This window comes from Fukomys damarensis, unplaced genomic scaffold (genome assembly GCF_012274545.1).
Source record: "Fukomys damarensis isolate Sample0158 unplaced genomic scaffold, DMR_v1.0_HiC HiC_scaffold_20, whole genome shotgun sequence".
NCBI lineage: Eukaryota > Metazoa > Chordata > Mammalia > Rodentia > Bathyergidae > Fukomys > Fukomys damarensis.
In genome coordinates, this window is record NW_022900932.1 from 18,973,216 (window position 1) to 19,000,811 (window position 27,596).

A 27,596-nucleotide genomic window follows, 5' to 3' on the forward strand; every position below is an offset into this window, starting at 1 on the left:
CACTGAACCAGGCAGCCCACTTCCCGACATTCCTTGGCACTCACCAGCACACCAGCCTCCCCCGGCTCCCCCATGAGTGGAGGCTGTGCCCAGGTTGCCCCTTCCCACGCACTTGGCAGTACCTCGCCTTTGCATTGGTCTGGCCTCCTGGGCGGAGCTTGGGGGGTTTGCGCCTGCGCACTGCTTGGTGTCGGGTGGGGTCAAGTCTATATCCGCGCGTAATCAGCTGACGCTCCGCATTGCAGACTGCAGGGTCCAGCGGCGCCATGTACGCGTTCTTTCTCCTGGGCAGCCTGCTGGGCTTGGGTAAGCCTGCAGTCCCTCCCCATTTCAGACAGGGAAGAGTGTCCCGTATGGCCCCCGCACCGAGAGGGCCGAACCGCGCCGTGCGGGCCGCAGTCCTCCGCTCCGGGGCCAGGCGAGGGGCAGGGCGGACTGCGCAGGCGCGGCCGGAGGCTCCTGTGGAGGGCTGGTGGGCCGGACGGGAACCAGGGGCTGAGGCGGGGTGGAGTGGGTGGCTGTGGTGGTCCGCTCTGCTTCCAGGGGAGGCTCTCTCAACGTAGGGCCTGGCCTAGGCCGGAGCCCAGCCCCGCAGCACAGAAAGTGGGCCCTGCGGGGTAGGGGCCCGCAGGTCCTACCCGCAGGTCGTCCGATTTCTACCTCTGCATAGGGTCCCTGCGGGAGCCTAGGTCAGGAAGGTGACAGACAGGGCACAGTGGGCCTGATCACTTTGCTGTGAAGGCCTCACTCCCCCTCCTGCTGTCCGATGATCTTTATTCTGGGGGAGAAGGTAAGTCTGGGTGAAGTGTGCGCAGAGCCACAGACCTAGTTGTCCTCAAATGATGCTGGCGAGTGTCAAATCGGCGCAGGTTATGAAGGCAGCGCCTGGGAACCAGCTCACTGCCTTCCTGTCTCCCTGTGTCACCACTGTTTTTAGTTATTTTTTCTCCTTAACATCTTAGTCTTCTCTAAATCATCGTGGTAAAGAGAGGTGAATTATCAATATTATCTATTTTATTGTTATTTATTTGAGGCAGGAGCTCACTAGTAGTCCAGGCTGGCCTTGAACTCTTGGTGATCCTCCTGCCTCAGCCTCCGAGGTGCTGGAATTACAGGTGTGCTCCACTATACCCAGCTCAGATTGTACATTTTGAAAGTCATGGAGCTAGACTTTAATTTTTATATAGAGAGAATCCAACCTCACAGTCCACTAAGGAAATGAACCTGATCGTTAGCTTCCCCAATCTTTGTTTCTTAGTAGTTGTATATAATTTACTTGCTAGCTTTTGCCAGGAGTGGTGGTGCATACCTGTAATCCCATCCTTGGCCTTTTAAAAAAATATTTTTTTTTTGGTCATGAGACAGCGTTACGACTTGCTGAGTCTCTAAATTCTCCGGGCGAGGCTCAAATTTGCAATCTTCCTGCCTCAGTCTCTCAGAGTGCTGGGATTACAGGCATAGATGCCCAATTTCAGATTTTAAAAAGTAATACCAAAGTGGATGACAGAGTTGATTGAAGATTAAATAAAGTAATTATGGGTCAATACATAATCAGATTTTTGGGCTGGGGATTTAGCTCAGTGGTTCTGCCACCTGCCTTGCAAGTGCAAGGGCCTGAGTTTGATCCCTGGTACCAAAAAAAAAGAGAGAAAAAATCACATAATCAGATTTTTTTTTATGTCATCTTTCAGCATCTCTAGAGTGTGTTTTGAGCTGGGCATGGCGACACACACACAAAAAAAACTAAAATATTTAGTACTGAAAGGCCTGGGATTTGGCTCAGGGGCGCTGTGCCTTCATCACAAGACCAAGGTCCTGAGTTTGATCCCTGGTACAAAAAAAAAAAAATTTTTTTTAATACTGAGAAAAAAGCATTTGGCCTTATGCTAAGTTCTTAAATTTCTTTTACTTGTAGACTGTGAGAGGTGATTTTTTTTGGGGGGGGGCATTGAGTCACCCCTCATGAGACTCAAGAAGTCTGAGTCAGCTGCCTTGATGGCCTATAATCCTAGCACTCTCAGTAGGCTGAGGCAGAAGGATTGCAAGTTTGAACCCATTCCAGGCAATTTAGTGAAACCCTGTCAACATAAAAATAGAAAGGACTGGGGATATAGCTCAGTGCAAGGGCCCTGGGTTCAATACCCAGTAACATGTGCACACGAGAGAAAAAAATTGTGACTCAGACATCCAGAAGGTGCTTAATCTACTCTTTAGAAATGTACAGTCCACTCTGGTATAGATGGGCGTGTGTGTGTGTGTGTGTGTGTGTGTGTGTGTTGGCCAGAGGTGTGCTTAACCAGGACCCTTGGTGTGCAGCACGTAGGTAAACAGGCGTGTGCTTGGTATCTTGGTCTGACCTTGCGGCCACACCTTTAAGGTCATGCCTGGGACACTGGTGACAGTGTGGGACTCTGGCCTACAGCTTTCAGGGAAATGCAATCCCTAAAGTTTTCTCCAGACACTCACTGTGTTTGTCTGGGTCCAGGACAACATGGTCACCATAAATGGCTGCTCCCTGGCAGGTCTTGGACTCGGGCCTTTTCTGCCAGTTTTTCTGCCAGGGCTCGGTGTGGCTTAGTCTTGGAGGCTGGTCTAGCTTGTGCCAGGCTCTGAGTTCCATCTCAGCACCACTAGGAAAAGTCCTGGTTTCTTTTCTGCCATTTCTTTGCCTGCCTTTTCCTCTCCTAAAATGGCCTAATGAGAGACTTGGAGAGCACCTGAGCAGTAAAGGTGCCTGGGGGTGACTCTCCAATCATAGGCTATTTTCTGGGGTGCCAGGCCCAGAAGCAGAAGTCTTACATGCATCTTTCCACACCCCTCAACACCTCCCTCTTAATTTTTAAAAAACACAGTGTGTGTAGGTGAGTGCCCCCGGGTGAGCCCCTGGTCAGTGGCTCCAGGGTCTCAGGAAATCCTTAGCAGCAGCTGGCAGACCCCCTTTCCCCAGCCTGGCTACTAACAGTGGAGCTGTCAGAAGTTGCCATTTTGCACTTTTGGTTTTTTGAGACAGGGTGTCTGTAGCTCAGGCTGGCCTTGAAGTGATCCTTCTGCCTCAGCCTTCCAAGTGCTGGGATTATAAGCACAGGCCACCACACCCAGATCGCTGGAGAATTTTCTAGATCTGGCAAGGGGAACTTGGTCCTCCATTTTCTTGTGTGAAACTGGACCTTCCTGGCAACCTGATACCACCCAATGAGGCATGTGTGGGACCTTCTCAAGGTCACAACTGAGACTGAGCCCAGCCACCTGGATTGGCTCAGAGTGGGTTTTCGAGCCGGTCTGCTAGGTAGCAGGAATTGTTGAACATTGGCTGCCGGGCTGCCAGCTCTGCTCTCTAGCATCTTTTTTTTGTTGTGCTGCTGGGAGTGAGGTCCTGATTTTCTTTAACACAGCAGAAGGGAGAACTGGTTACCTTGACCGTCTTACTTAAACAAAAGCTTTTTTTTTTTTTGGTTTTTTTTTTTTTTTTTTTTGAGACAGGGTCTCACTATGTAGTTGAGACTGACCTGGAACTCACTATGTAGCCCAGGCTGTTCTCAAACTCCTGCCTCAGCCTCCCGAGGGCTGGGATTACAGGCGTGAGCCACCACGCCCGGCTACTTTTTTTTTCTTTTTGACTTTTTGGGTGTTTTTGGTGCTGGAGTTGGAACCAGGGCCTCAAAACACCTGTCAGGCAAGTTCTCTGCCCCTGAACTACACCCTTGGCCCTCTAAGTTTTTAAGTAGCTTTGCAACGATAGTGATACGGTGATATAGGTCAGGGCCTCAAAACACCTGTCAGGCAAGTTCTCTGCCCCTGAACTACACCCTTGGCCCTCTAAGATTTAAGTAGCTTTGCAACGATAGTGATACGGTGATATAGAGATTAGGGTGAAGAATTTGGCTGTTATAAAGGTACTAATTGCTTTATGATAAGCAGTTTTCTTATCATGTGTGGGATTTATTAGACCTCAGGCCAAGGCCCTTAACCTGACTTCCTCAGCTGCAAAGTGGCACTAATTATGCCTGTGTCACTGGGCTGCTAAGCCTTCGGTAGATTAAAGATACAAAAAGGGTTTAACAAGGTACCGTGTTTGTAGTTGGGCCACTAATAAGTACAATTTTCTGTTGTCAATATCCTAGTCCTACCCTCCTGCCCTTGATTTTGTGATTTCTCAGCATCTCTATTTCAGAGAACACTGGGAAGCAGAATGAGGTGGCGCCTGCCTGTAATCTGAGCACTTGGGAGGCTGAGGCAGCATCCCTGTGAGTTGGAGGCCCCCCTGGGCTACGTAGTGAGACCCTGTCTCAAAAAATCAAAACCAAGGGCTGGGGATTTAGCTCAGTGGTTCTGCCACCTGCCTTGCAAGTGCAAGGTCCTAAGTTTGATTCCCCAGTACAAAAAAACCAACAAAACCCCAAAGGCTATTGGGAATTTAACAGACAAACTGACGTGTGCAAATCAGTGTGCTGGGCACAATTACTGAGTCAGGAAAACAAGGCAGGTGGTCATTAGGGTGGAGGGAGCTGGGAGTTTGTGTGGTAGTAGGTCAGTCTTCAGTGAGCAGCAGCCCAGCAGATCAGAGCCAGATCTTGATAATCTGAGCCCCTGGGTGTAGACCTATGTGGGCTGTCTGTGCAAGCCTGCAGCCCGGCTTCGCCATCCTTGGATGGCAGTGATGTGTTCTGAGCAGGTGATATTGTTCTTAATGGACTGGGGAAGAGGAAGACACCCTGCTGCTGTCTCCAGGTTGTGAGCAGAGCTGCACCCCAGCCCATAACCAAGCTAAGGAGTCCCCTTCCAGAACGCCCCCCAACTGCGGTTTCCTCTTCCCTTCTCAATGTAAATGGTTGCATGGCGTATCAATCCACTGTTTTCTAGCTCTCTTGACACAGGGTCTCAGCAATTTTTTTTTAAGAAGGGAGAATCTGACTCTGCAGAGCTAGATTGGACTGCGTAAATAGGAAAAGAGGGAGAAAGCAAAGATAAAAGTACATGCTCTATCTGGGAAAGTGCTTTAGGGTGGCCTTGAACCCAGGTGATCCTCCTGCCTCAGTCTCCTGAGTGCTGGGATTATAGGCGTGTGCTGAAATTTATCTGCCTTCCTGCCTGTGCTAGGGATGGAGCCCAGGGCCTCAGGAATGTTCTGTCACCAAGTCCTTGTGCCAAATCTTTATCAAATTAAAGGATTTTTATGCCTGGGGATTTAGCTCAGTGGTGTTCTGCCTGCTTCACTAGTGCAAGGTCCAGAGTGATACCTGGTACCAAAAAAGAAAAAAGAAAAAGAGAAGTCCCTGGGCCTAGTACCCAGTATCACAAAATAAAATAAAAAATAATAACAAAAGGATTTTATTTTACTTTTCTGAAATTAATACTAAGAAATTGTACAAGAAAACAAGAGTGGCTTTGGTTCAGGAGAGGCATTGGCCTGTGTAACAGTTTATGGCCAGGTTAAAACTTCCCTTCCCTAAACCTGCTGGAGTGGCTCTTAGGTGACTGGACACAGCTGCCAAACATGTCTTCCTATGTCCCTGCTGGCTCTGATTGGAGGGAAATCTGAAAAGGGTACTGGTTATAATTTGAGGAAATGATTTTCCCCCTTGTGGTTCCAGAAATTGGTCATTTTCCAGATGTTTAGCTTGGTAGTTCTTATTTTGTTTTTTGAGAGAGGGTCTTGCTGTGTACCCCAGACTAGCCTCAAACTTGCAGGGATCCTCCTGCCTCAGTCTCCCAAGTAGCTGGGATAGTGTTGGTGGTATAGTGGTGAGCATAGCTGCCTTCCAAGTAGCTGGGATTGTAGGTGTGTGCCACAGAGCCCAGTTTAAACATATCATCATCATCATCATCATTTTAAAATACTGGGGTGTGAACTTAGGGCCTTTTACTGAGTTACATCCCCACCCCTTTTTCATTTCTTATTTTGAGACAATGACTTACTAATCTGCCTAGGCTGTACTGGAACTTGTGGTCCTTCTGCCTCAGCCTCCTAGAGGTGCAACCACTATATAGCATATGACCAGTACATATACGTGTACGCACACACACACACACACACACACACACACACACACACATGTACACATACATATATATGTACACATACACATATATACACACACACACATACATATGTGTGTGTATGTGTGTGTGTATGTATATCAGGAATAATCACTGCCTGACTTGGAACATAAGATCTTTTTTATGAAAATCTTTGCCTAACCACACTTAGGAGAAGGCTTGTATTACATTTATGTTGTCTCTCTCCAAGTGGTGCTGGGGGCAGAACACTGCGTCTCCTGTGTGCCAGCGCACGCTGTCTGTCTGTGCTGCACTCCAGCCCTGGGACCTGGCTGGTGTCGCTTTAGCACCTGGCTGCTGCTGCATTCAGTCTGTGGTAACATCGCATGTCATGTGCCCCCAGGGAAACCCCATTGGAGACTAGAGGGAGGGAATGATGGTCAACTGATGTCTTGGTGTCAGTAGGAGGACCCTGCAGATGGCCTGGTGGCTTTGAGAAAAGCCGGTGTCTGTGGCTGCTGGGTGGGAGCTCCAGGTGTCTGTGCTTAACTAACCTGGAAGCATCTCAGATGGCAGCTGGGGGCTGTGTGACCTCAGCTTCCCCTGTTGTGGTCTGAAGGGTACTCTGTGTCTCAGACGGAAGCAGTTTTCCAATTAGTATCCACCAGAGGAAACCAAGAGTAATGTGGGTCACAGACACGTGCACCTGCAGCTTCTTGGTTTGCAAGGGATCGGGTGAGACAAGTGCAGAGCTTCCTTATTGGCTGGTTTGTGTGTTCCTGTGTCATTGTCTCCTGAGAGTGTGCACAGGCCGCACACGTATTGGTGGGATGGTCAGCACCCCCGGCTCCTGTTGGTTTGGCTGACTGCACTGACTTCAGCTTCCTTAGGGACGTGGAGCTGCTGGCCTGACCAGGAGGGCACCCCCGCCTCCCCCCCCACAGGTTTTCACTATGTAGTTGAGACTGACCTGGAACTCACTATGTAGCCCAGGCTGGTCTCAAACTCACAGGGATCCTCCTGCCTCTGCCTCCTGAGTTCTGGGATTACATGCGTGTACGACCATGCCTGGTTGGCAGCCTTTTTATGGTTAAAGGTGACAGCATAGTCTTATCTAAGGTTACCTCAATTTATCCCTGCTCATTACTGATCTGTTGTGGTTTGCAAGGAGAGTTTTGTCAGCAGAATTCAACTGGAGTGCTTTTTTGTTGTTCTTTGGTGCTGGAGATTAAATCCAGGGCCTCATACCTGCTAGGCAAGTGATCTACCATTGAAGAACACCTCAGCCTCTGGAGTGCTCTTCAGTGAACTAGTCAGGAGTTAGTGTCCCCAAAATTGTATGGTTATTTTGGTTTTTTGAGACAGGGACTTGCTTTGTAGTCCATGCTGGCTGTGTAGCCCAAGGCTGGCATCAAATGCGTGGCAATCTTCCTGTCTGAGCCTACCAGGTATTGGGATGATAGGAGGCTCTGCACCCCCAGCTGTGTCACTCTTAGTGAACTGAGGACCTTGCATCCTTGCCCCTCTCTCAGGCGATGGTGTGCAGGGTAATTTAGCGAAGCACTGTGTTAGTTCATCGAGGTAGGGAGATTTCTTGTTCTGGAATCATCTGGCTTCCAGGGAAAATTACTAAGTGGGAAGCACTAGTGGGTGAGGAGAGGCAGGGAAGAAAGAACCTTTGTGCTCTGATCAGCATGGAAGATCAGCTGAGCAGGCTTCCATGCTTTCTGGCCACTGATTTTTTTCTTTTTCTTTTCTTCCTGCAGTACTGGGAATTGAGTCCATGGCCTCACATTCACTAGGCAAGTGCTCCACCACCGAGCTGTATCCCCAGTCCTTTTTCAAACATTATGATGTGAGAACATGGTTTCACTAAGCTGCCCAGGCTGGCCTTGAACTTGGGATCCTCCTGCCCAGCTTCCCACACACCTGAATGCCCCAATGTGCCCCGAACTGGCACTGCTTTCCCAAGATCCAGGCAGGCTACCTCTGAGTGTACTTTATTCTGAAAGATAAAAACAAGCAAGCAGTGTTTTTATTCTGTTGTGGAGAATGTTTCCAAAAGCTTGTTTCTATAAAGACAAGCACTGCTTTCTGCTGTCAGGTGTGAATGCTGTTCGGAGTTGTCACTGTTGAGCGTGTCCCATTACCTCCTACTCTAGGGTATGGAGGTGCTGGATCCCCCTGAGAAATGTGCAAACGCAGGGGCCTGGGGCAGATACCCCCTCTCCTAAAGTTGGCCTGCTAGTTTCCTAGCAACCTGCCTGTTGCTATGGCAACACATTCCCCAGGCAGCAGATTCAGTGCGCTATGGAATTTATGCTGCGCGTGTCACGTGGGAGGCTGTGTGCGTTTTCTCTTGTTCTCCTGTGGCTCGGCTCAGTATTTAGCATTCGCTACCTAAAATGTTTTAAGAGGAAGAGCACATGTTGTGTGGCCAAAATAAGCAAACAGGTCTAACAGATAGCCTAAGATGTGAGTTCCAGGAAAGGCCCCCTCCACACTGAGGCTGCTTTTGAAAATCTTTGGCAGTGACATTGTGTACATGGCTTTTCTGCACCTTTCATGGAGGCAGCCTTCATAAAGACTCATCATTTGGAAACCATTTTGGTGGATGGTGTAGTTGATTGCACACATATATGGATTTAGTCCAGTTTGACTGCGAACAACAGAGACTTTGAATAATAGTGGCTCAAATCTGATAGAACTGTTTGTTTGAGGCAGGATCCTACTATGTAGTTGAGGCTGGCCTTGAACTCAAAGCAATTCTTCTGCCGATTACATTTAAGCCATGTACCACCACACCTGGTTTATAAAACTGTTTGTAATCACAGGAAATCCAGGAGCCAGGTAGTTCAGTGGTAGTGCGCTCCTGGAAGTGCTCTTAGACCCAGGCTTTTCTATCTGTCCTACATCTGAGGTCTGGCCCTTTTCTTCATGGTCCAAGATGGCTACTGAGGTTCCCTTCATCACAGCAGTAGGTGGCGGTGTCTGCGGTTGCAGGGTGATGGCGGTCCAGCGAACTGCCTGTTTAGATGGAGAGCAAGTGGAGACGATGGCCCCTGCAGCTGTGTGGGCCCTGTTCTGGGCAGGAGAGGGGTCCCTGGGGGTCCTGCTGTGGCTGTTCCTATAGGTGAAGGTGGTGACAGCACTTGTGGTCCTCTAGCTCAGTACTGTGTGCCTTACAGACATGACTCAGTTTTTTTAAAAATTTATTTTATTATTTTTTGGAAAAGGTGTTTTATAGTCCAGGTTGGACTTAAACTCACTGTGTATCTCAGGTTGGCTTTAAACTCATGGCAATCCTCCTGCCTCAGCCTCCTCTTTGGGGGACCTAGTTGTGCGGCCTGAGTCTCCCAGTCCTGCCTGATGATTGGCCCAGTTGGTAGCTTTTAGAAGGCGAAAGTCTCCAGGGTGTGTAACTAGCAATGGCAGAGCTGGGATCTGGATGTGCTCAGCACTGTCGGTCCTGTGGGGGAGGGGACAGAGTGTGAGCCCCAGGGGACAGGACCAGGCGGCAATGTTGTTTGTGTGACTGGATCTGCTCCCAGGTGAGAGAACAAACTCAGGACAGCCAATTGCCTGGACTGCACAGGCAGTGGCAGGGCCAGACTGGGAGATGGTCACGTGTCCCCTTCCCTGCACCATCTGGTGGCCGTGGCTTGCTTAGCAGTTTAGTGGAAGGTACAGGGGCACCAGCAAGCTTCCCTTGCCCCAGCCTGGCCGGAGTGTCAGTCTGGCCTCCAGAAGAGCCTCAGTTTGCTGGAACCACTTCTTGACATGGTGACTGCTCATCAGGGTCAGAATAGGGCTGCCATTTCCTTCTAGAATATTCCTGTGCATCTGTCGGCTTGGAAGAGAAGGGCAATGGAGCATCCATCCCTGCTGTAAGGGAAGAGCGTAGTCTGTGCCTCCCTTCAGGGGCCTGTCCTGTCCTGAGCACATCTTGTCCCCAGGTCCCAGCTGCGGCTTTCACCAGACACCTCGCAGGCAGTCTGAGGGGTTTCTTAGGGTCAGCTCCCCACCTCAGGAGAGGGAAGTTGGCATTTGGGGTGGTGTGGGAGAATGGAAGGGGATATTTGAGCTTTCCTGGGATCTCGCTTAGGAAATAACTCAGCACCAAGTGGTTTTGGGTAATTTTACTCTGTGTGTCATCTGTAAGTACTGAAAAGGCCATCTGCCTCGCTGTGGTCAGAATGAAGATCTGCAGCCCCTGGGAGGAGAGGGCTTCCTGGCCAGCTCACCTCTCAGAGGATCCCTCTCACAGCACCCCTGGATCATGGGCGGCTTGTTTCTGCTTTGTGGCCTCCACAGTTGCAGCGATCACCATCTGACCTGACCAGGCAGCCCTTTCCCTCCTGACGGCCCTGTGGGTTCAGTGTCTTCTTTGGTCATCCTCACTTAACCTCTGCTCGGTGCTGGGGTCTGAGATCTGGATTTACCCAACAGCCTTGCCCCTGTGGTTGGGTGGAAGGTGTCCTCACCTCGTGTCGCCAGTCCCTATGGGACCGGAAGGTGGCCTGGCCCCCACTCTCCTGACTGCCCTGAGCTCCGCTCTATACCCACCGTGTTCCCTCTTCCTTTGGCTGCCCCAGCCTCAGCCCCAACTCCAGGCTTCTACTCTTCTCAGTCCTGCTGAGCCCCTTAATGGCATTTTCCTGCTGTCTCCTCCTCTTGGGTCTTTCTGGCAGCTCCATATGTGCCTGTGCTCCCCTAGGTCTCACCTGGTCTTGGACTTGCCTAGAATGGCTTGCCACCTGCCGTTGGGTCTGTGTCCCCCTCCTTTTCAGGTGTACCCCCTCATCCTGTGGTTCAAATGCAGAAATGAGCTGTGTGCCCTCAGAAGTCTCCCGAGGTCCTTATGCTGAGAGAGGACCCCTCACTCGGGTGGGTGGCAGGTGAGCTCCCCACTGTGCCTGGAGTCTGCCTGCCTTGCAGCCCTGCTCCTCCTGCTTTGCACTACAAAAGACTGGACAGTTTTCTCCTTTTATAGAGTCTTGCTCCCTACTTCAGATTGCCCCAGAACTCACTGTGTTGTCCAGGCTGGCATTGAACTGTGGCGATCCTCTTGCCTCAGCCTCCCAAGTGCTGGGATTACAGGTGTGCGCCACCACGCCTGGCAGCATTCTCCTTTGTGGAGTTCCGGACCCCCCACCCTAGCCTGTCTTCTGCCTGTCCCCCCATGCTGTGTCCAAGCCACTTTTACTGTAAGAGCACCCCTCAGCCTGGCTCCTGTCTTTCTGGAACATGTCGCAGTCCACCTTACCCCTCTCAGGCCTTGAGGAAGCCCTTGCTTGCTGTCCACCTCAGCCTCCCGCCGAGCCTTCTGGTTTTCTCACTGCCTTAGAGTTTCCTGTTTAAGTTGGCAGTGGGGTCCCGAGAGCTACCTCCAGGGTAGGAATGCTAATATAAATACATCTGGAGAAGGGTTCCTGTCCCCGGGGGGACAGGGGATCCTGTGCAGGAAGGGATCCTGTGCACACCCTGTGGCCTTCAGCTTGGCTTTCGGCCTTGAGCTAACCATCCCAAGGCCCACAGTCCTCTGTCTGCATCCCTGGGCTCATCGAGATCAAGATCCATTTGCCTTGAGTTGGGAATCATGTGGATGCATGGCTAAGACATGAATTTCTAGCTGGGTGTGTTGGTGCATGCCTGTGATCCCAGCAGTGGGAGGCCAAGGCAGTGCTGAGGTTACAAGACCCCATAGTAGAAAAAAGAACCCACTGAACTTACATAATTATTTGAGATGGGCTCATACTGTGTTGCCCAGGCTGGTCTCGAGCTCCTGGGCTCAAGAGATCCTTTTGCTAGATGGGTGTGGTGGTGGCGGTGGCAGGCCTGTAATCTCAGCACTGGGAGGCTGGGGCAGGAGGATCACCACAAGTTTGAGGCCAGCCTGAGTTACACAGTAAATTTAAGGCCAGCCCAAACTATATAGCGGACCCTGTCTCAAAATGAAAACACAATTTCTAGGAGCCAGGACTTAAGCTTTATTTCCCAGTGTCTCTGGAGTTTCAGACTGAAACTGATGATTGTAGGCTTCCACACCTTCTGCCTCTAGCTCAGAGTTAGCGTCTTGGCTGCCATTCAGGTGGACTAGTGTCAGCTGAAAGGGCTGCCCAAGGTTTTTTGCGGTCCAGAGTTGCCTGTCCAGAACAAATAACAAAGTCCTGATTGAAAACGATTACTGTGTCGAGTTCCCAGAGGGAATAAGCTCCCTGCAGATTATACTTGTGACTTGAGTGAGGGTAAGCAGTATTCTGGAAACCCCATCGTCTGGGGTCAGTTGTAACCAGTTCCTGGATGAGATCATGGCGGAAAATAGCTGGGTCAGAGTTGTACTTCGCTGGGTATTTATTGGTAGGTGTGGGCAGTGACAGTTATTTGTCCCTGTCCTCCTTGGCGAGTGCTGTCCTGGTCCTGATCTGTTGTTTCTGGGCCCTTTCTCTTGTAGCCCCTCATGCCCCTCTAGGCTCCTTTATACAGACTCCTTTTGGTAGCTTCTTGTCCATCACTGTGATAGAACCAGGCACCGTGTATTTTTTTATTCTTGTTTGTTTTCTGAAATAGGGTCTTGCTGTGTAGTTCAGGCTGGCTTTGAACTCACTGTGTAGCCCAGGCTGGCCTCAAAGTGGTGATTCTGCTTCAGCCTCCTGAGTGCTGGGTTATGGGTGTACCCCACCAGGCCCTGTCAGGCAGTGTGTCTTGCTGGGGCCTTGGGGGAGCCCCGGGAAGGCCTGGTTGGGGAAAGTTGCTGGGTCTTGGGGTTCCCATTTACAGTCTGCTACCCCGTTCCCCTCCCTGAGGCCTTACCTTCCCGCTCATTTTCTGGGCCCTCACCTGTTCCCTGCACCTGGCACAGCCTGGCTTGGCCCCATCCATGGTGGGCTAACCAGATTGAGCCATCTGGGGACCATGTGATTTGCCCCGGAGATGAGGAGCTGGCTTGTGCTTGTCATTTGGCACTGGGAGCAGGAATGCTCCCCTGGGCACCTGTCAGTGATTCCTTTGCTGGCATTCGAAGGGGTGGGGTACAGGTGGTTTGGCTTGACCTTTTAGGGGGACCTCAGACTTTGCCTGAGTAGCTTGTGGAGGTAGCGGGGAAGTGTTATGTCCCTCTGTCCTGGGGGAAGTCCCATCTACCTGCTATGTGTGTAGAGTTGTGCTCCCCACTGGATGGACAGGCAAAGCAGCAGCAGGCAGCTTGGCTCTGAGTATTATCTTGGTTTCCTCTCAGACTCTGGCCCCATGTGTGAGTTTGGCTTCATGCCGTCCCATGACTCTCTGTGTGTAGTCCACCGTGTCTGTCTTCCCTAGTGCTGTGGAGCCTGTTGTCAGTCTGTCCTAATCCCTCCTGTCATGGACTCTGCCTGGGCCTTTCCTCAGGACCACAGCTGGTGACACACCATATGCCTAGTTTTGAGTGGATGGGTGTTCATCTTATGAGTGGCTCACGCACCTTATTTTCTGCTCGTAAATGTGTTTATGTGCAGAAACTCACACAGGAGAATTAGGTTATATAAAAGTGTTCCACTTGAACAACTTCAAGAACCCTTGTTTGAAGCCAGCCATGGTGACTCACACCTATAATCTCCACACTCTTAAGTGGCTGAGGCAGGAGGTCCCCAAAGTTCAGACCCAGCCTGGGTAATTTAGGTACATAGTGAGACCCTGTCTCAAAATAAAAAATTAACTGGGAGGGGTGTATCTCGGTGGGAAGGTCCTGGAATCAATCCTCAGTACTAGGGTGGCTGGGGGGATCCTTCCTTGTTTGATGTAATAAAGATGAATCTGGGGTTTTGGCTTATAGGTTTGGTTAAAGAAAAAACTAATTTCCTTTCATTCTACAGAAGTGGAGGTGTTTTTATTCAAATTATCAGTTTTTTTCCCTATGATTGCTTTCATTACTTATGGAAACTTTAGCTCCGAAGGAGTCACAGGCGTGGTACTCCCTAACGCTGGGTTGTTGGAGAAGTTAAATGAACTAGGTCTCCGAGTCCCGTCCGCTCTGTGACCTGACAGGGCCAGCCACGCCGCCCTGGGCAAAGAAGCGGCACGCCCCGGCTGTGGAGAGTGCCCCCTCACACTGCTTTTCCTTCCAGCTCTTGCCAGCCCCGTCGCAGACCTGAGAAAATGCTCTGGAGGCTCAGGGGTACTGTGCCAGGACCTCAAGACCGCGGCTGACTGCGGGGCGGTGCGGCACTGCCGGCAGACCGTGTGGAGCAAGCCCCGGGTGGTGAGCCCATCTCTCTGCTCCTCGTCCACTGCGTGGTGGGCGTGCCCGTTTCCCCACCCAGGACCCCTGTACTGGTTGCAGAGATAGGATGAGGTTGTGCAGGCCCCACTCCCATGTTTGATAGCCTTCCTCACGCCTCTCAACAGGCAGAACGCTGGTAGGAGGCCCTAGTGCTCAGGAGCTGGTGACAGTTCCCCCAGTTCCCCTGCCTTGGTACCAGGGATTGAACTCAGTACCTTGTGCTTGCCAGGCAGGTGCCGCTGAGCTACATCTCTGGCCCCTACTGACATTTTTTTTTTCTTGAGGCAGGGTCTTGCTTTGTAGGTCAGGCTGGCCTCATTCCCAGCAGTCTTCCTGCTTCAGCCTCCCCAGTGCTGGGAGTGCAGACAGCTGTGCGCCACCACACCTGGCTCTTTATTGACAGTTTCTGTCTGTAAGCACACTGGGGAAGATACCCCTGGTTTTTCATCTGATGGTGTTAAGTGCACCATGATAATGAGGCCTTGGAAACAGCGTGTCTTCCCAGTGCATCCTGAACCCCTCCGCCTGAGCTCTGCTGACCCCAGAAGGAGGCAGATCTGCTTTTGGCTTAATCTGGGCTTGTGATTGAGTGCAGTTTAGGTTCAGAGTTTGTACATCTTCAGTAAGAGAAGAAAACTTGATTAAACAATGCTGCTCTTTCAGCAAATAGTTTGTAAATTACTGGAAAATTGCCTTCTGGGGCCATAACTGAAATGGGGCCATAACTGCTTTCAGATTTGGTTTCTTACTTGCATTCAGTCTTGTTTTGAATATTAATTCCCTTTTTTTAAGTTGAATGTATACTGAATGAAGATATGAGGACTTTTTTTTTTTTATTTTTCTGGATTTTTGAGACAGGGTCTCACTTTGTAGCCCAGGCTGGCCTTGAACTCATGGTGATCCTCTTGCCTCAGCCTCCCAAGTGTTGGGATTACAGGCGTGAACCACCACACCTAACTTTTTATTTTTTGGTATGGGGATCAGATTTGTGTCCTTGGCACCTTTGAGGTAAATCCCTGGCCCTGTTTTTTTTTTTTTTTTGAGACAGGCTGGCCTTGAACTGTGTATTCCAGGCTGGTCTCATGACCCTCCTGCCTCAGCCTCCTAAGTACTGGGTTATAGGCGTGTTCCACCAGGTTTGGCTTGACTTTGTGGACTGGTCTCATGGTTCAAGCTTGCTCTTGTTATGGTCCCACACAGTAGTGCCTGGCTTGGTCTAAAGGTTGCATTTGGTTTCCCTGCTGCCATCAGCTTCACAGGTGTCCTGGCCTCATCCCGACAGGCTCATCCCTCCTGCAAGGGTGGAAGTCTGTGGACACCGACGGAGAGCCTGTGCTTGGCTGCTTAAGCGCTGCAGGCACGAGCTAGAGTTTCCAGGGCGCCTGCCCCAGGTGGCAATCAGCCACCTGGCTTGGCGAGTGTCCCTCATGTGCACATAGCACTGCCTGGGAGCAGGAAGTAAACCTAAGCCAGCAGCTATTTGGCCCTTGCTCCCTGAGACACCTGCCGAGAACTGTAGTTAAGTCAGTCACATTGCCTTCCTGAACCGTCCCCTCTGGCCCTGTAGGCGGCCAGGAGCCTGACGTGTGCACTCCACAGGGCAAAAGGGGCCGTGTGTTTGGCAGAGGCTCACCTGCCGTCCCTCTGATGTCCACGGTATCTGCACACTACTCACAGAGGCGGGCGCCAGCTTGGAAGGTGGACCTGGCCTTGATCCCCACCATGAGCTGATGATAGTGGGAAAGGGTTTGGGATTGCGGCAGTGCAGGGTGTGGGTGGTGTCCCACAAGCACAGCTCTGTCTCTGTTTCCTCTTAGAAATCCCTCCCGTGCGACATCTGCAAACAGGTCATCACTGTGGCGGGCAACATGCTGAAGGACAATGGCACTGAGGTGAGCTGCTGAGGTGGTTTTGTGGGCCCAGGCCAGGTGCCTTGGTTCCGCGAGAGCTCTGCCCCTGGCGGAGAGATGGGATCAGGCCAGGGCTGCAGACATGTGATCTGCCAGGAGCTGTCTTAGACCCCTTGGGCCACATGACATTCTTAGAAAGTATTGTCCCACCCTACAAAAGTCAGCGGAACGGACTGATTTGCTGACCTCTGGACAAAATATGAAACGCTTAAGGTTAATTGGGATTTTACTCGGCACACCATTAACATGTGGAAGTGTGTGGCCATCACTTTTGCTTTTTCTGCTCAGAATTTTTTTTTGTGTGAGGCCACAGGTCAGGGTCATTTTGAATTTTCACTTTTTTTTTTTTTTTTAATGCCTGTTTTTGTTGGTGGAGACCTGGGTTACCGAGAGTTCTCTATGGTCTTTACAATTTTTTTGATGCAGGCTAAGTTGCCCAGGCTGGCCTGGAACTTGCCACCCTCCTGCCTCAGCTTCCCAGGTAGATGGGGTTGCGAGTGTGTGCTGCCCTGCCTGGCTCTCTGCTGACCTTTTCCCTGAGGGCTGGCTCTTTTGTGGGCTTGTGCCTTCTAGGAGTTGCAGAGGGCCCCCTGCCTTCAGCCCCCACAGGGAGGAAGCCCTTCCTGGTTCTGACCCTTCCTTGTGTCCCCTGCAGGAGGAGATCCTCTCTAACCTGGAGAAGGTCTGTGACTGGCTCCCAAACTCCAACCTGTCGGCTGCGTGCAAGGAGGCGGTGGACGCCTACCTGCCTGTCATCCTGGACATGATTAAAGGGGAAGCGGTAGGTGATGGGGAGAGGGCTCTTCCTCCAGGGCACGTGTAGGGCCCCAGAGGTCACTGTCCCCAGGATGGTTGGAAGTGAAGGTACATTCACAGCTTCCAGGTTCTGCGCTCCTCGTGTGCTCTGCCGCCGCGGGCTGCTGTGCTCGCAGGGTCGCGGGTACAGGGAGGATCGCCGGAGGACTGTCAGTCCCCGCGGTGTTTGGCTCCACTTCTCTGAGTCTTGTGAGGCACAGTTCCGGGTCCAGTCGGAGTGAGCTCAGTGCGGTGTTGATGTGCAGCAGTAATCGGGTGGTCCCGGGAGGAGAGGCGTGTGAGCCGCAGTGCAGCCGGTCAGGCACGCGTGTCCCGGACAGGACCAGGGTGCTAGTGAGGAGGCCTGTGAGGTGACCAGGAGTGGCGTGGCAGGCCTCCAGGTACTTTCGAAGGGGATCCTTAGCTCCCGAGACTGGGAGCTGCCCCACAGGGGACCCCGGGAGGACACCCCGGGGTGTGGCCCTGTGAGGAGGCACAGGGATGCGGGAGATGGATAGCAGGAAGGGGAAGTAAGTGTTGGGATGTCTTCTGGTCTCTGGGAAGGTAATGGCGGAGCCATTTGCTGAAGTGGAGGTGGAGGGGCTGCTGAGGCTGGAGCATGGGGAGGCATTTGAAACCAGTGGGGTGGGCGAACTGGGGGCCGTGGCTTAGAGTCCGGGACTCTCCCCTCCCCCGTGCTCCTTTCTTTGAAGGAAGAGCTTATGTTGAACCTGGAGACTGCCGTGTAATTGGACACCTAGACGATAATTTTCCTGCAACCCAGATAGAGTGAGCAGTTTGAACTTGTACAACAAAGTTGTGCTTTTTTTTCTTTTTGCAGCACTGGGGATGGAACCCAGGATCTCTGACATGCTAGACAAGTGCTCTTCCACTGAGCCACACCCCAAACCTTGTTATTTTGAAACAGGGACTCACTAAGTCATGCAGGCAGGCCTTGAACTTGGGACCCTCCTGCCTCAGCCTCCCAAGTAGTTAGGATTACCAGCATGCACAGCTGTGCCAAGCTAGTTGTTTCTTTTTTAAGGGTTTCAGGAGAGAGACTGGTTCACGGGCACAGGGTGGCCCATTGTGTGTGCCTGTGGGGAAAGAACTCAGCCAGTCTTTCTTCCCCAGAGCAATCCTGGTGAGGTGTGCGCCGCCCTCAGCCTCTGCGAGTCTCTTCAGAGGCACTTGGCGGAGCTGAACCACCAGAAGCAGCTCGAAGCCAACAGGATCCCGGAGACTGACCTGTCTGAGGTGGTGGCGCCCTTCATGGCCAACATCCCTCTCCTCCTGTACCCTCAGGATGGCCCCCGAAGCCAGCCCCAGCCCCAGCTGAAGGTGAGGACCGGGTGGAGTGGGGGGTGCAGGTGAGGTAGGACGGTGGTGGGGTTGGGTGCGTGCAGGCCTGTGCTTCCGGAACCAAGGGTCCCCCCACCTGCCTGCAGGTACAGGACTGCCTTTGTGTTCATTGAACCATGCAGCACCCCCACCCTGCTTTTTGCGGTACTGGGACTTGAACTCAGGACCTTGCACTTGTGAGGCAGGCGAGGTGCCATTGAGCTAAATCCCAGCCACCCCCATGCCCGCTTTTTGAGACAGAACTCACTATGTAGTCCAGGTCAGCCTTGAACTCATTGTGTAGCCCAGGCTGGTCTCTACTAATGGTGGTCCTCCTGCCTCAGCCTCCCGTGTGCTGGGATTACAGGTGGGTACCATCAGGCCTCTGTGTAGTTTCTAAAGAATGGGATATTTCAAATGAAGATAGCCACCTTTTTCTCATTTGTTTGGCTGCTGGGTGGTTCCCAGGGTCCTGTGTGCTGAGCACCTGCCCCACTGCTGAGCCCCCTCCCCTGTACAGTAATGGGACTGCAGCGAGTACCCAGTGGTTGCAGACCCTTCAGTGCTTCAGAGCTGGTGCTGCCAGCTAGGACCTGCGCAGTCAGTGGCCCCAAGTTTGGCACTGGGTAGGTGGTCAGCCGGGTCCTCCTCGCTGCAGTGCTGCCACCTGACTACTTCCCGCAGGCCAGTGGAGATGTCTGCCAGGACTGTGTACAGATGGTGACCGACATCCAGACTGCTGTGAGGACCAACTCCACCTTTGTGCAGGGCTTGGTGGATCATGCCAAGGAGGAGTGTGACCGTCTGGGGCCTGGCATGGCCGACATGGTGAGCTGCGTTTCCTGTGCTGTGGAGGTTCTTGAGCCAGGGAGCTGGGCCCTGGAGACAGGAGTGGGGAATGGAGGAAGCATCTGGTGTTTCCTGAGCTGCTCCTTTTTCTTTTTTGTGACAGGGTCTCACTGTGTAGTTCCGGCTGGCCTTGAATTCACTGTTGGCCCAGGCTGGTCTCAAATTTACAGTGATCCTCCTGCCTCAGCCTCCCTCCCATTATAGGCTTGTGCTACCATGCCTGACTTCTATCATATTAAAAGTCAGTCTGAGCAGACATTTATAAAACTCTAGGAAATTTTTTTTTATTTTGAGACAGGATCTCACTATGTAGCCCAGGCTGGCTTTGAACTCACAGTGATTCAAGTGCTGGGATTACAGGCATGCACTACCACACCTGGTGGAAATTTTCTTGCTAGTAGTTGGCACTGTTGGAAATGCTGGTTTGGTTTCTTGGGTGGGCAGTTGTCGCAGTAATTAATTTAGCTGACAACCTGTTTCTCTCCCCACCAGTGCAAGAATTATGTCAGCCAGTATTCTGAAATCGCCTTCCAAGTTATGATGCATATGGTAGGTGGCCAGGAGCCCCTGTTAGTCTCTAGCTCTAAATGTTGTTTCCAGAAACTCTGAGCGTTGTTTCCATCTTGAGCGTACTAAATGGACCCTGACGTACCCCTCCGGCCAGCAGACTCTTCACTTGCAGTCTGGTTCCTGCCCCTGCCTGGAGGCTGAGCTGCCCGTGCCCCGTATGTGTCTGACATTTACCCTGGGGCCCGCAGAAGCAGGCTGCTGTCCAACTACACCAGGCTAGAGAACGGTACATCCTGAGTTCAGAGCAGAGCAGGGGAGTCCTGCCTGAGCTGCCCCAGCTCTCACTGCGGTGGCATCTAGAGCCACAGGGTGGCAAGCAGCATTGAGATAGACAGCCCTGAGTTTGTTCTCAGACACAGAGGTTCTCACACTGCCTGTCACCTGCTTCATGATAAAGTTTTTCTGGAGCCCAGAGACACTCATTTTTGCTCCTTCAGCACCCAGGTCCCTAGAACCCAGACCTTGTGGCCCACAGAGCCTGCCATTTCCTGTGGGTCCTTCTGCCCACGGCAGCCATCCGTCCACACAGGCGTTTATTGTGGTTCTCACCCTGCCTCCTCATAAAAACGTTGAAAGGCAAATTACAGAGCACATGCTTGTAGGAGGGACAACAAGCACACCTTTGGTGTGACTTGGCCTTGGGAACTAGTGCCTCTTTCCAGTTAACTCCAGTATTTTCTCTCTTAACTGCAGTGTAGGAATGTTTTGAAAATAGGAATACTTCCCATTATCAAAAATCATTTGGGGAGGGCTGGGGATTTAGCTCAGTGGCACCGCACCTGGCTCGAAAGCTCAGGGTCCCCAGTCTGATCCCCGATACCAAACAAAACAAAACAAAACAAAAATCACTTGAGGGCTTCACAAAACACCGGTGGGGCCATATTTTATATCTACTTTACAGACTGTAGTTTGCATTCAGTCGATCAGTACATATTTTTGTGCAAGTGATTTTTACGTGGCCACGTACTACCACAGTGTGGATGGAACACTTTCAGTAACCGTTCTCCCGTGGCTGGAGGGATAGATTGTTTTCACATTTGTCCTTGAAATGATGAATCTCCCTGTAGCCAAGTATCTGTGGACATCCTGTTTTGAATCTGAGCTGAATCCGAGCATGGTACGCTGTCAGATTTGCTTTTGGGGCAAGCATCTGTGTCCTGTGGGGAGGCCTGGGGACGGAGTCCGCTCACAGGTGGCCTCCCTAGGACCTTGGTGTGCAGTCCCTGGCGTGATGATATTGTGGGATGGAGGGGTCAGTGTCGGTAGTGGGAGCAAGGTGGGTTGTGGGTACCAGACTGCCAGTCATTTCCCCTAACTTCTGTGACACTCCCACACCTGGTTAAACTGCTTGATTGTTTTAATTTTTCTTAACTTTTGTGTCCTTTCCTTTCTCTTATTTTCATCTCCAATTTCCTGTTTTTTTGTTCAACAGCTGGACCAGGTATGTGATGGAGAATTTGCTTTTAGTGCGTGATCCCTGCTGCTTCTCCCTAGTTAATTTGCTCCCCGCTTCCCCTTTCCCCGGTCTGGCGGGTCGGCTCTGACAGATACAAGGAATGGCTATGAAAGGAGAGGGTCTCTCTCTCCTAGGCACCCTTCCCCTGAGATATAGCACTTGAGGTGTTGGGTATCCGATCTCCTTCCGGAGGGGTGGGAAACGAAGCCAGCAGGTCCCTGCTCTGAATGCATGTGTGTAGCCAGCACTGTGATCCCGGAGACCATTGTGGCCCCGGAGACTATTGTGGCGCAGCTCCCCTTAATGGTAGCCTGCTTGCAGGTGCCTTGTGTCTGTCACCCTCGAGTGAGCATTGCTTGTCTTCAGTGCTGTTCTCTTACTGCAGAGACACTTTTGCTGCATGAGCTTATTAGCTGCAGGGTTCCCCTGTGCGGTAGATCCAGAGAATTGAAAACACTCTTGATCTCAGCTTCAGGCCTCTGGTTTAGATTCCTGCGGGGTGCTATGAGAACCACGCCCCAGCCCACTCTTGGGAGCTGAGTCCTCTAAGTTCTGAGCATTGGCATTTATGTCTAGGATCAGAGCTATAGATGCTTTGAAACAATTTAAAGTCTTTATGGGAGAGGACACGGATGAGGTGCCTGGATTTTCACTTAGGCTTCCTGAATCTTGGCTCCTTTTAGAAGCTCACTGTCTCTTCAGCCTTATTACCCCTGCCATTCTTAAGCTGTGCCAGAGACACAGCATTTGAGCTGTACTTTTTCCAGTCCATCCCTCAGCTGTATTTAATTTTTGAGGCTTCTTGGTAGTACAGGGTGAACCATAGCAGTAGTTAAGCCCTCCTGTCTTAACAGGCTTCCAGCCCAGGGCTCTGTGTCCTTGGCTCATTCAAGGCCTTCACGGTGTCAAAGTCAAGATGTCTGAACCCTGTCCTCCTCTGTGGCTGGTTGGCTTGGTGATAAGAGGGATCAGTCTGAAGATCTTGTGATTGAAGTGATTGTTCATCACTTGGGAGATGGGGTCTTATGCATACTATGTGCAGTTTTGAACACAGAATGTGGATTTTTAAAAAGCCAGCATGTCTCGTGTCTAAGTGCTCTGTCCCTGGACAGGAGGCCTTTCAGTTGAATCTGGAATCCCTGGGTGCGGGAAGTCTCTGGGGTATGTCCCAGCACCCGAGTTTGACCTCTGGGACTGCTGAGGGCACTGGTGCAGGCTGTGTCTGACGGTGGCCCTGTGCTTTCTCCAGCCACCCAAGGAGATCTGTGTGCTGGTTGGGTTCTGTGACGAGGTCAAGGAAGTGCCCATGCAGACTCTGGTCCCCGCCAGAGTGGCCGCCGAGAACGTCCTCCCTGCCCTGGAGCTGGCGGAGCCCCTTGAGGTACCTGGTGTCCTGATTTTGCACGGCTCGGACTGCGCGACACCCTGCCCCTCTATCTTGTGTCACATCTGAGTCACATATTTTGGGTCCCTGCCTGGCTTCTAAGGGTCTTGGCATCTGAAGCCCCTGGATGCCTCTCATCGCACAGCCCCCACCCTGACCTGTTGGGAACACATTTCATTTCTTTGGTTTTGCAGCAGGCCATTCAGGTGCCTGGCTCCAGCCTAACCTTTCACACAGACTTATTCAGTGTTCCCAGAACTCCCTTCCTGGGGCTTGGCCTGCTGCCTGTGCCTGTGTGCAGCTGTACATGCTGTTACCTAGATCTCCTTCCTTGGGAATGAGCCTGCTGCTCCATCCTTTGATGAGTTTGTTCAGCTCTTCAGGTAGCGATTGAGGACTGGGTGAATAAACGATGTCCTCGGGCTCATGGGCCTGGCATCCTGATGCCTTTACACAGTGTATAGATACTTCTTATTCCAGGACATCTGAGGCACTGACCATCTGCTGTCCCCTGTCTCCTTCGCACGGGCAGTGAGGGTGGACACAGGAAGAGCGAGGGCTCAGGTGTTAGTAAAGGGCCACTGCCTCTTGCCCCGGAGGTGCCCGAGGCCCCAGCCCACCCTGTCTGCCGAGTTCATTGCCAGAGAACATGCTGAAGGTCACAGCTTTTGCTTGCAGTGGAACACAGTTAAAGCTTCCATTCCTTGGTTAGTTACACCAACTACATGGAGATCACTGTTAGACACGTGTAGCTGGCGACTCCTTTCTGGACAACTGTCACAGAAAGTTCTACCTAATAGTGTTGCTGTGTTAAAGGTCGTTTCTAGAAAAGCAGTTGTAGGTGCTAATGGGACTTGGGAAAGTTGAGAGCAGACCCAAAATGTGTTTATGACTCTGCCTTTATTTTTTTTTGTTACCAGAGATGGAACTCAGGACCTTGTACTTTCGAGGCAGGTGCAGTGCCACTGAGCTAAATCCCTGGCTCTGACTCTGCCTTCTAAGTAGTAGATGAATGCTGAATCTCATTCTGTTCCTGCTCTGCTATCTGTGAACACAGAGCAGTGTAAAAATGACTCTTAACTACACAATATGGACAGGTCCTTGGGTGGAGAGCAATGTGGAGGGGGATGATTGCTACCTCCTGAAGTGTGGATTCCTGGAGTTTTCTTAGGGGGTAACTGAGGAAAGGGATGATCCCTCACCATGTAACAGTCAGGAATTGAACCTGGAGACTGGGAGGGAGCCGTGCATCATTTTGGATCCAGTGGGCAGTGGCTCTTGGTGTGACACTAAGGTGCCTCAGTCCCTGTGTCGCCTTGTCTTAGGAGCAGGACCCTGGGGCACGCATCCCAGCCTTAAAATATTCTCTGCCTTTTATCAGCGGGAGCTGATCCGGGCCCACGACAGTGTTGTGTGCAAGGCGTGTGAGTACGTGGTGAAGAAGGTGGTCGAGATGATAGACAACAACAGTACTGAGGTACACTTCCCTCCTCAGAGGGGAGCCTGGATTGTCCCCCGGAGCCAGAGGCCTTGGTGGCAGAGGGGGTTTTGGCCCTGCTGAGTTTTTGTGGTGATGGGGATGGAACCCAGGTTCTGGTACTTGCTAGGCAAGCACTTCACTGCTGAGCTGCACCCCAGCCCCGAGCTGGCTCCACCTGTGGTCTCTGTGGGCCAGTGGTGGGCGAGGGTACCTCTGTCCTGCTTGTCACTGTGGCGTTTTCCGGGGAGGGAGCAGCATCTCACTGTCTGCCAGTCTTCCTGTTCTTGCCCAGCCTCCTGTTGTAACAGGATCCTCTCGTGTGTTTCAGGAAGAAATCATCCATGCTCTGGACAGTGTGTGCTCAGTGTTGCCTGAGTCTGTGTCAGAGATGTGCCAGGAGGTGGTGGACACATATGGCACCTCCATCGTGTCGCTCCTTCTGCAGCAGTTGAGCCCTGAGCTGGTGTGCGGTGAGCTCCACCTCTGCATGTCCAGCAAGGGCCACATTGGCCAGCCTAAGCTGCCCATGCTGCGCAGACCGCACGTGCCGGCTGGTGAGTCCTGGGCCCCGCAAGGGAGTGGGCTTCGCTGGGGTCTGGGAGGGCCTTGCCTGCACTCAGTCCTGTGCCCTGGTGTGTAGCACGTGTGGCTCCACTGAAGGACGGTGGCTTCTGCGTGGTGTGTAAGAAGCTGGTCGGCTACCTGGAGCACATTCTGGAGAAAAACAGCACCGAGCAGGAGATTGTGGGCATACTGGAGAAGGCCTGCGGCCTCCTGCCCGACCCCTACCTTGAGCAGGTATGGGGGCTGGGGAGCTTGCTGCGCTGCTTACTGGAGACTGAGGGACAGTGGCTGCTGCCGCTCCAGGCTTGAGATCCAGGGTGTTTGCTTCACAGTGACCTCTTGGCTCACAGTAGGCAAAGAGCCTTGGCTCCTGAAGCCAGGCCTGGTGTGAGGGGCTGGGAACACTGGGACGCTGGTAGAGAGTGTCTAGTGCCTACCTGGCCGCTGGTGGGTCCACTCTGCTGGGATGCACCCAGACCTGGACACATAAACTTCTCCGTGTCCCTTTGGCAGTGTGACGAGTTTATGAAAGCGTATGAGCCCGTGCTGGTGGAAATCCTCGTGGGGATCATAGACCCAGCCGAAGTGTGCCTGGTAAGCCTCATAGGCGAGCACCTGCTCCCTGATGTTGTCACTTGGGAGGGCCTGCTCTTCCTGGATGGCTCCCGAGCCTGATTGTGGCTGTGGGGTGGAGTGTGGGGAGCTGGGCGGACAGGATGCCAGGCCTCTGAGCTCCTGCTGTCTGCATCAGCCCTCTGGTCTGGGTGCTTCGATTCCTGCTGCTTCTAGATATTACCCTCAATTCTGAAAGGGAAGAGTTACGAGGTTCTCATTTTCCCCCTTTTGTGCAATATAGAAAATTGGAGTCTGCACGTCTGCTCGGAAGCTTCTCTTGGGAACTGAGAAGTGTGTGTGGGGCCCCAGCTACTGGTGCCACAACATGGAGACAGCAGCGCAGTGCAATGTGAGTAGGGGTGACCCCGCCCTACCCCCAGCCTAGGGGTCAGCTTCCACCATGTGTCCCAGTACTCGGGAAACAGGCTCAGGCCTGCCCAGTGAAGGCAGAGCTGACTGCATCCTGGTCTAGGGAGTGAAGCAGGGTAGACATGTCTGCTTTCCTGCTCTTTCCCTGGGGTTAGGTGTGCATGGGGTCACACCAAGGATTGCACAGAGAGCCCCAGGGTTCGTGAGAGAGAAGTCCTCTCGCATCTCCTTGGCACACTTGGCCTTGCTGGAGCCTGGTCTGAATTTTCACTGGAGGTCAGATGAACTGTTCTCCAGTGGGCCCAGTGTCGGCCCTGTTGAGCAGCTCCCGGTGCCACGGCTGTCCTGGCTATGCAGCCACCAGCTGGGGGTGGCTGGTGCTGCTTTCCTGGGTGCGGACTTTGGGCCTGGAAAAGGCCAAATGTTGCTTAATGTTGCTTTATGCAACTTTTCCTTCCTCCCTGAGGTTCCTTGTGTCCCCATCAGGGAAGATTAGTCATTGTGGCCACTGCAGGGACAGGCAGAAGCCCACACCCTGCCAAGTGCAGGCCACTGCCCAAGGTGTGAGCTGGAAACCTGCCCTGGCTGTTGGATGCACTCTGGCCCCTGTGCAGCCAAGCAGCAGCAGGCAGGGGCTGTTGTAAACGGTAAAGAGGCCCTGCCTGGGCCCTTCCTGTGGTGGCCCATCTAGAGAAACCCCAGTGCTTTGTCTGTATCGCCCTGCTTTCCAGAGAGGTCCTGTCTTGGGCCTTCAGCATCTGGCGGCACCCAGCAGACCTAGGGAAAGACACCAGGTCATGCTTTCGTGTGATACACGAATGGGCCAGAAGAGCAGTTTGTCATCTGAAGCCTAAACCGGGTTTCCTCTCTCCCACCAGGCTGTGGAACATTGTAAACGTCACGTGTGGAACTAATGCACCCTTCCCCTGGAACTGTAGCACCTTTCCTCCTTGTGTGTCTCGGGTAATGAGCACACAGTTCTGTGTGATTTTGTTACAAGCTAGGTTTCTTCCCCATTTCTCTCCCTCATCGCAGCATTGCTGTCCCATGGTGGGTGCTGCAGCCGCTTTCAGTGTCCTTTGTGTGCTGGAGGGCTGAGGATACACTGGCCCGCGGGCTCAGCTACCCTTGCATGGCACCTGCTGGGGGAGGAATTCTCAGTGCTGGCTGGGACCTTCTTCCAAGCCGAGAGGTATCCGGCTCTGGGGTCACCTCCTACCCTACAGAGGGACTGTCCCCCCTTCCTGCTGCCAAACAAAGGTAGTTTCATATGAAAGATTAGAAGCTCAGCATAAATTAGGCTTTGAAAGTAACGTAATTCCCTCTGTACTAGCACAACATTTGGGAGTAGCTATTGGTGGTTCAGAGGACACTGGTGGACAGCAGGGTTGCTGCCCTGGGTCAACCTTTGATTCTGGTCTCCTGTCTTTTCCTGTGGATGCCTTGTTTGAGGTTCTAGGGGCAGGGTGGGTGGGGAGGGGCAATTGCCTGACATAACCCGCTGGCTCTGCATTCAGGGCCCATGGGCCTGGCTTTTGTGTGAGGCCTTTGCATAGTGGTGATTGCTGTCTGCTCATATGTCTGTTGCCGCTAGGGCCCTGCCTTGTGCTTGGCAGGCCCTGGTCCCCTTCCCTTTCAAATCCACATGGATGACAAGCTCCTAAGCCTCTGCTTGGTAGAGGGTGACAAGCTGAGGCACCTGCAGGGTGGGTACTAGCCGGGTCTTGGCTGCTGCCTGTCTGGCCCCTGAAGCTTCTCTTCCATTTCTGGTTGCCAAGAGACTGCAAACAAAGCCAGCGAGCCAGCCATTAAGTGGACTTAGTGATTTTCATTTGTTTTGCACTAAAGTTTCTGTGATTTAACAATAAAGTTCTGTTAACCAGATCCAGGCCAGAGAGTTTCTATGACTGCCCTGAGCCCACAGGTTCTCCTGGCCAGGAGAGTGAAGCCCTGGGGTTGGGGAATACCTGGGCCTCCCCTCAGACCCAGGGCCAACAGCAGGTCAGGGA

At 52.3% G+C, this 27,596-nt stretch overlaps 1 protein-coding gene across 2 annotated transcripts; it reads left to right on the forward strand.

Annotated features, from left to right (window-relative positions):
- Nucleotides 1–174: 174 nt before the first annotated feature.
- Psap (prosaposin) lies at nucleotides 175–27,468 on the forward strand. 2 transcript variants are annotated; one of them, XM_010606259.2, is made up of 15 exons: nucleotides 175–306; nucleotides 14,100–14,233; nucleotides 16,072–16,146; nucleotides 16,820–16,945; nucleotides 18,094–18,300; nucleotides 18,985–19,128; nucleotides 19,642–19,698; nucleotides 21,152–21,160; nucleotides 22,425–22,556; nucleotides 23,941–24,036; nucleotides 24,368–24,593; nucleotides 24,680–24,837; nucleotides 25,117–25,197; nucleotides 25,460–25,567; nucleotides 26,466–27,468. In XM_010606259.2, exons 1-15 carry the CDS (start codon nucleotides 267–269, stop codon nucleotides 26,499–26,501), a joined length of 1,629 nt encoding a protein of 542 aa, XP_010604561.1. In that variant the 5' UTR covers nucleotides 175–266; the 3' UTR covers nucleotides 26,502–27,468. The 2 variants fall into 2 exon arrangements, with proteins under 2 accessions (XP_010604561.1, XP_010604568.1); XM_010606266.2 differs by lacking the exon at nucleotides 21,152–21,160.
- The last annotated feature ends 128 nt before the right edge of the window (nucleotides 27,469–27,596 follow it).

Excerpts from the sequence above, each read along its gene's own strand:
- Psap (XM_010606259.2), top strand. The coding sequence starts at position 267 with ATGTACGCGTTCTTTCTCCTGGGCAGCCTGCTGGGCTTGG. Across the intron at positions 16,946-18,093 it reads ACATGATTAAAGGGGAAGCG|AGCAATCCTGGTGAGGTGTG; the intron begins GTAGGTGATGGG and ends TTTCTTCCCCAG. Across the intron at positions 25,568-26,465 it reads AGACAGCAGCGCAGTGCAAT|GCTGTGGAACATTGTAAACG; the intron begins GTGAGTAGGGGT and ends CTCTCCCACCAG.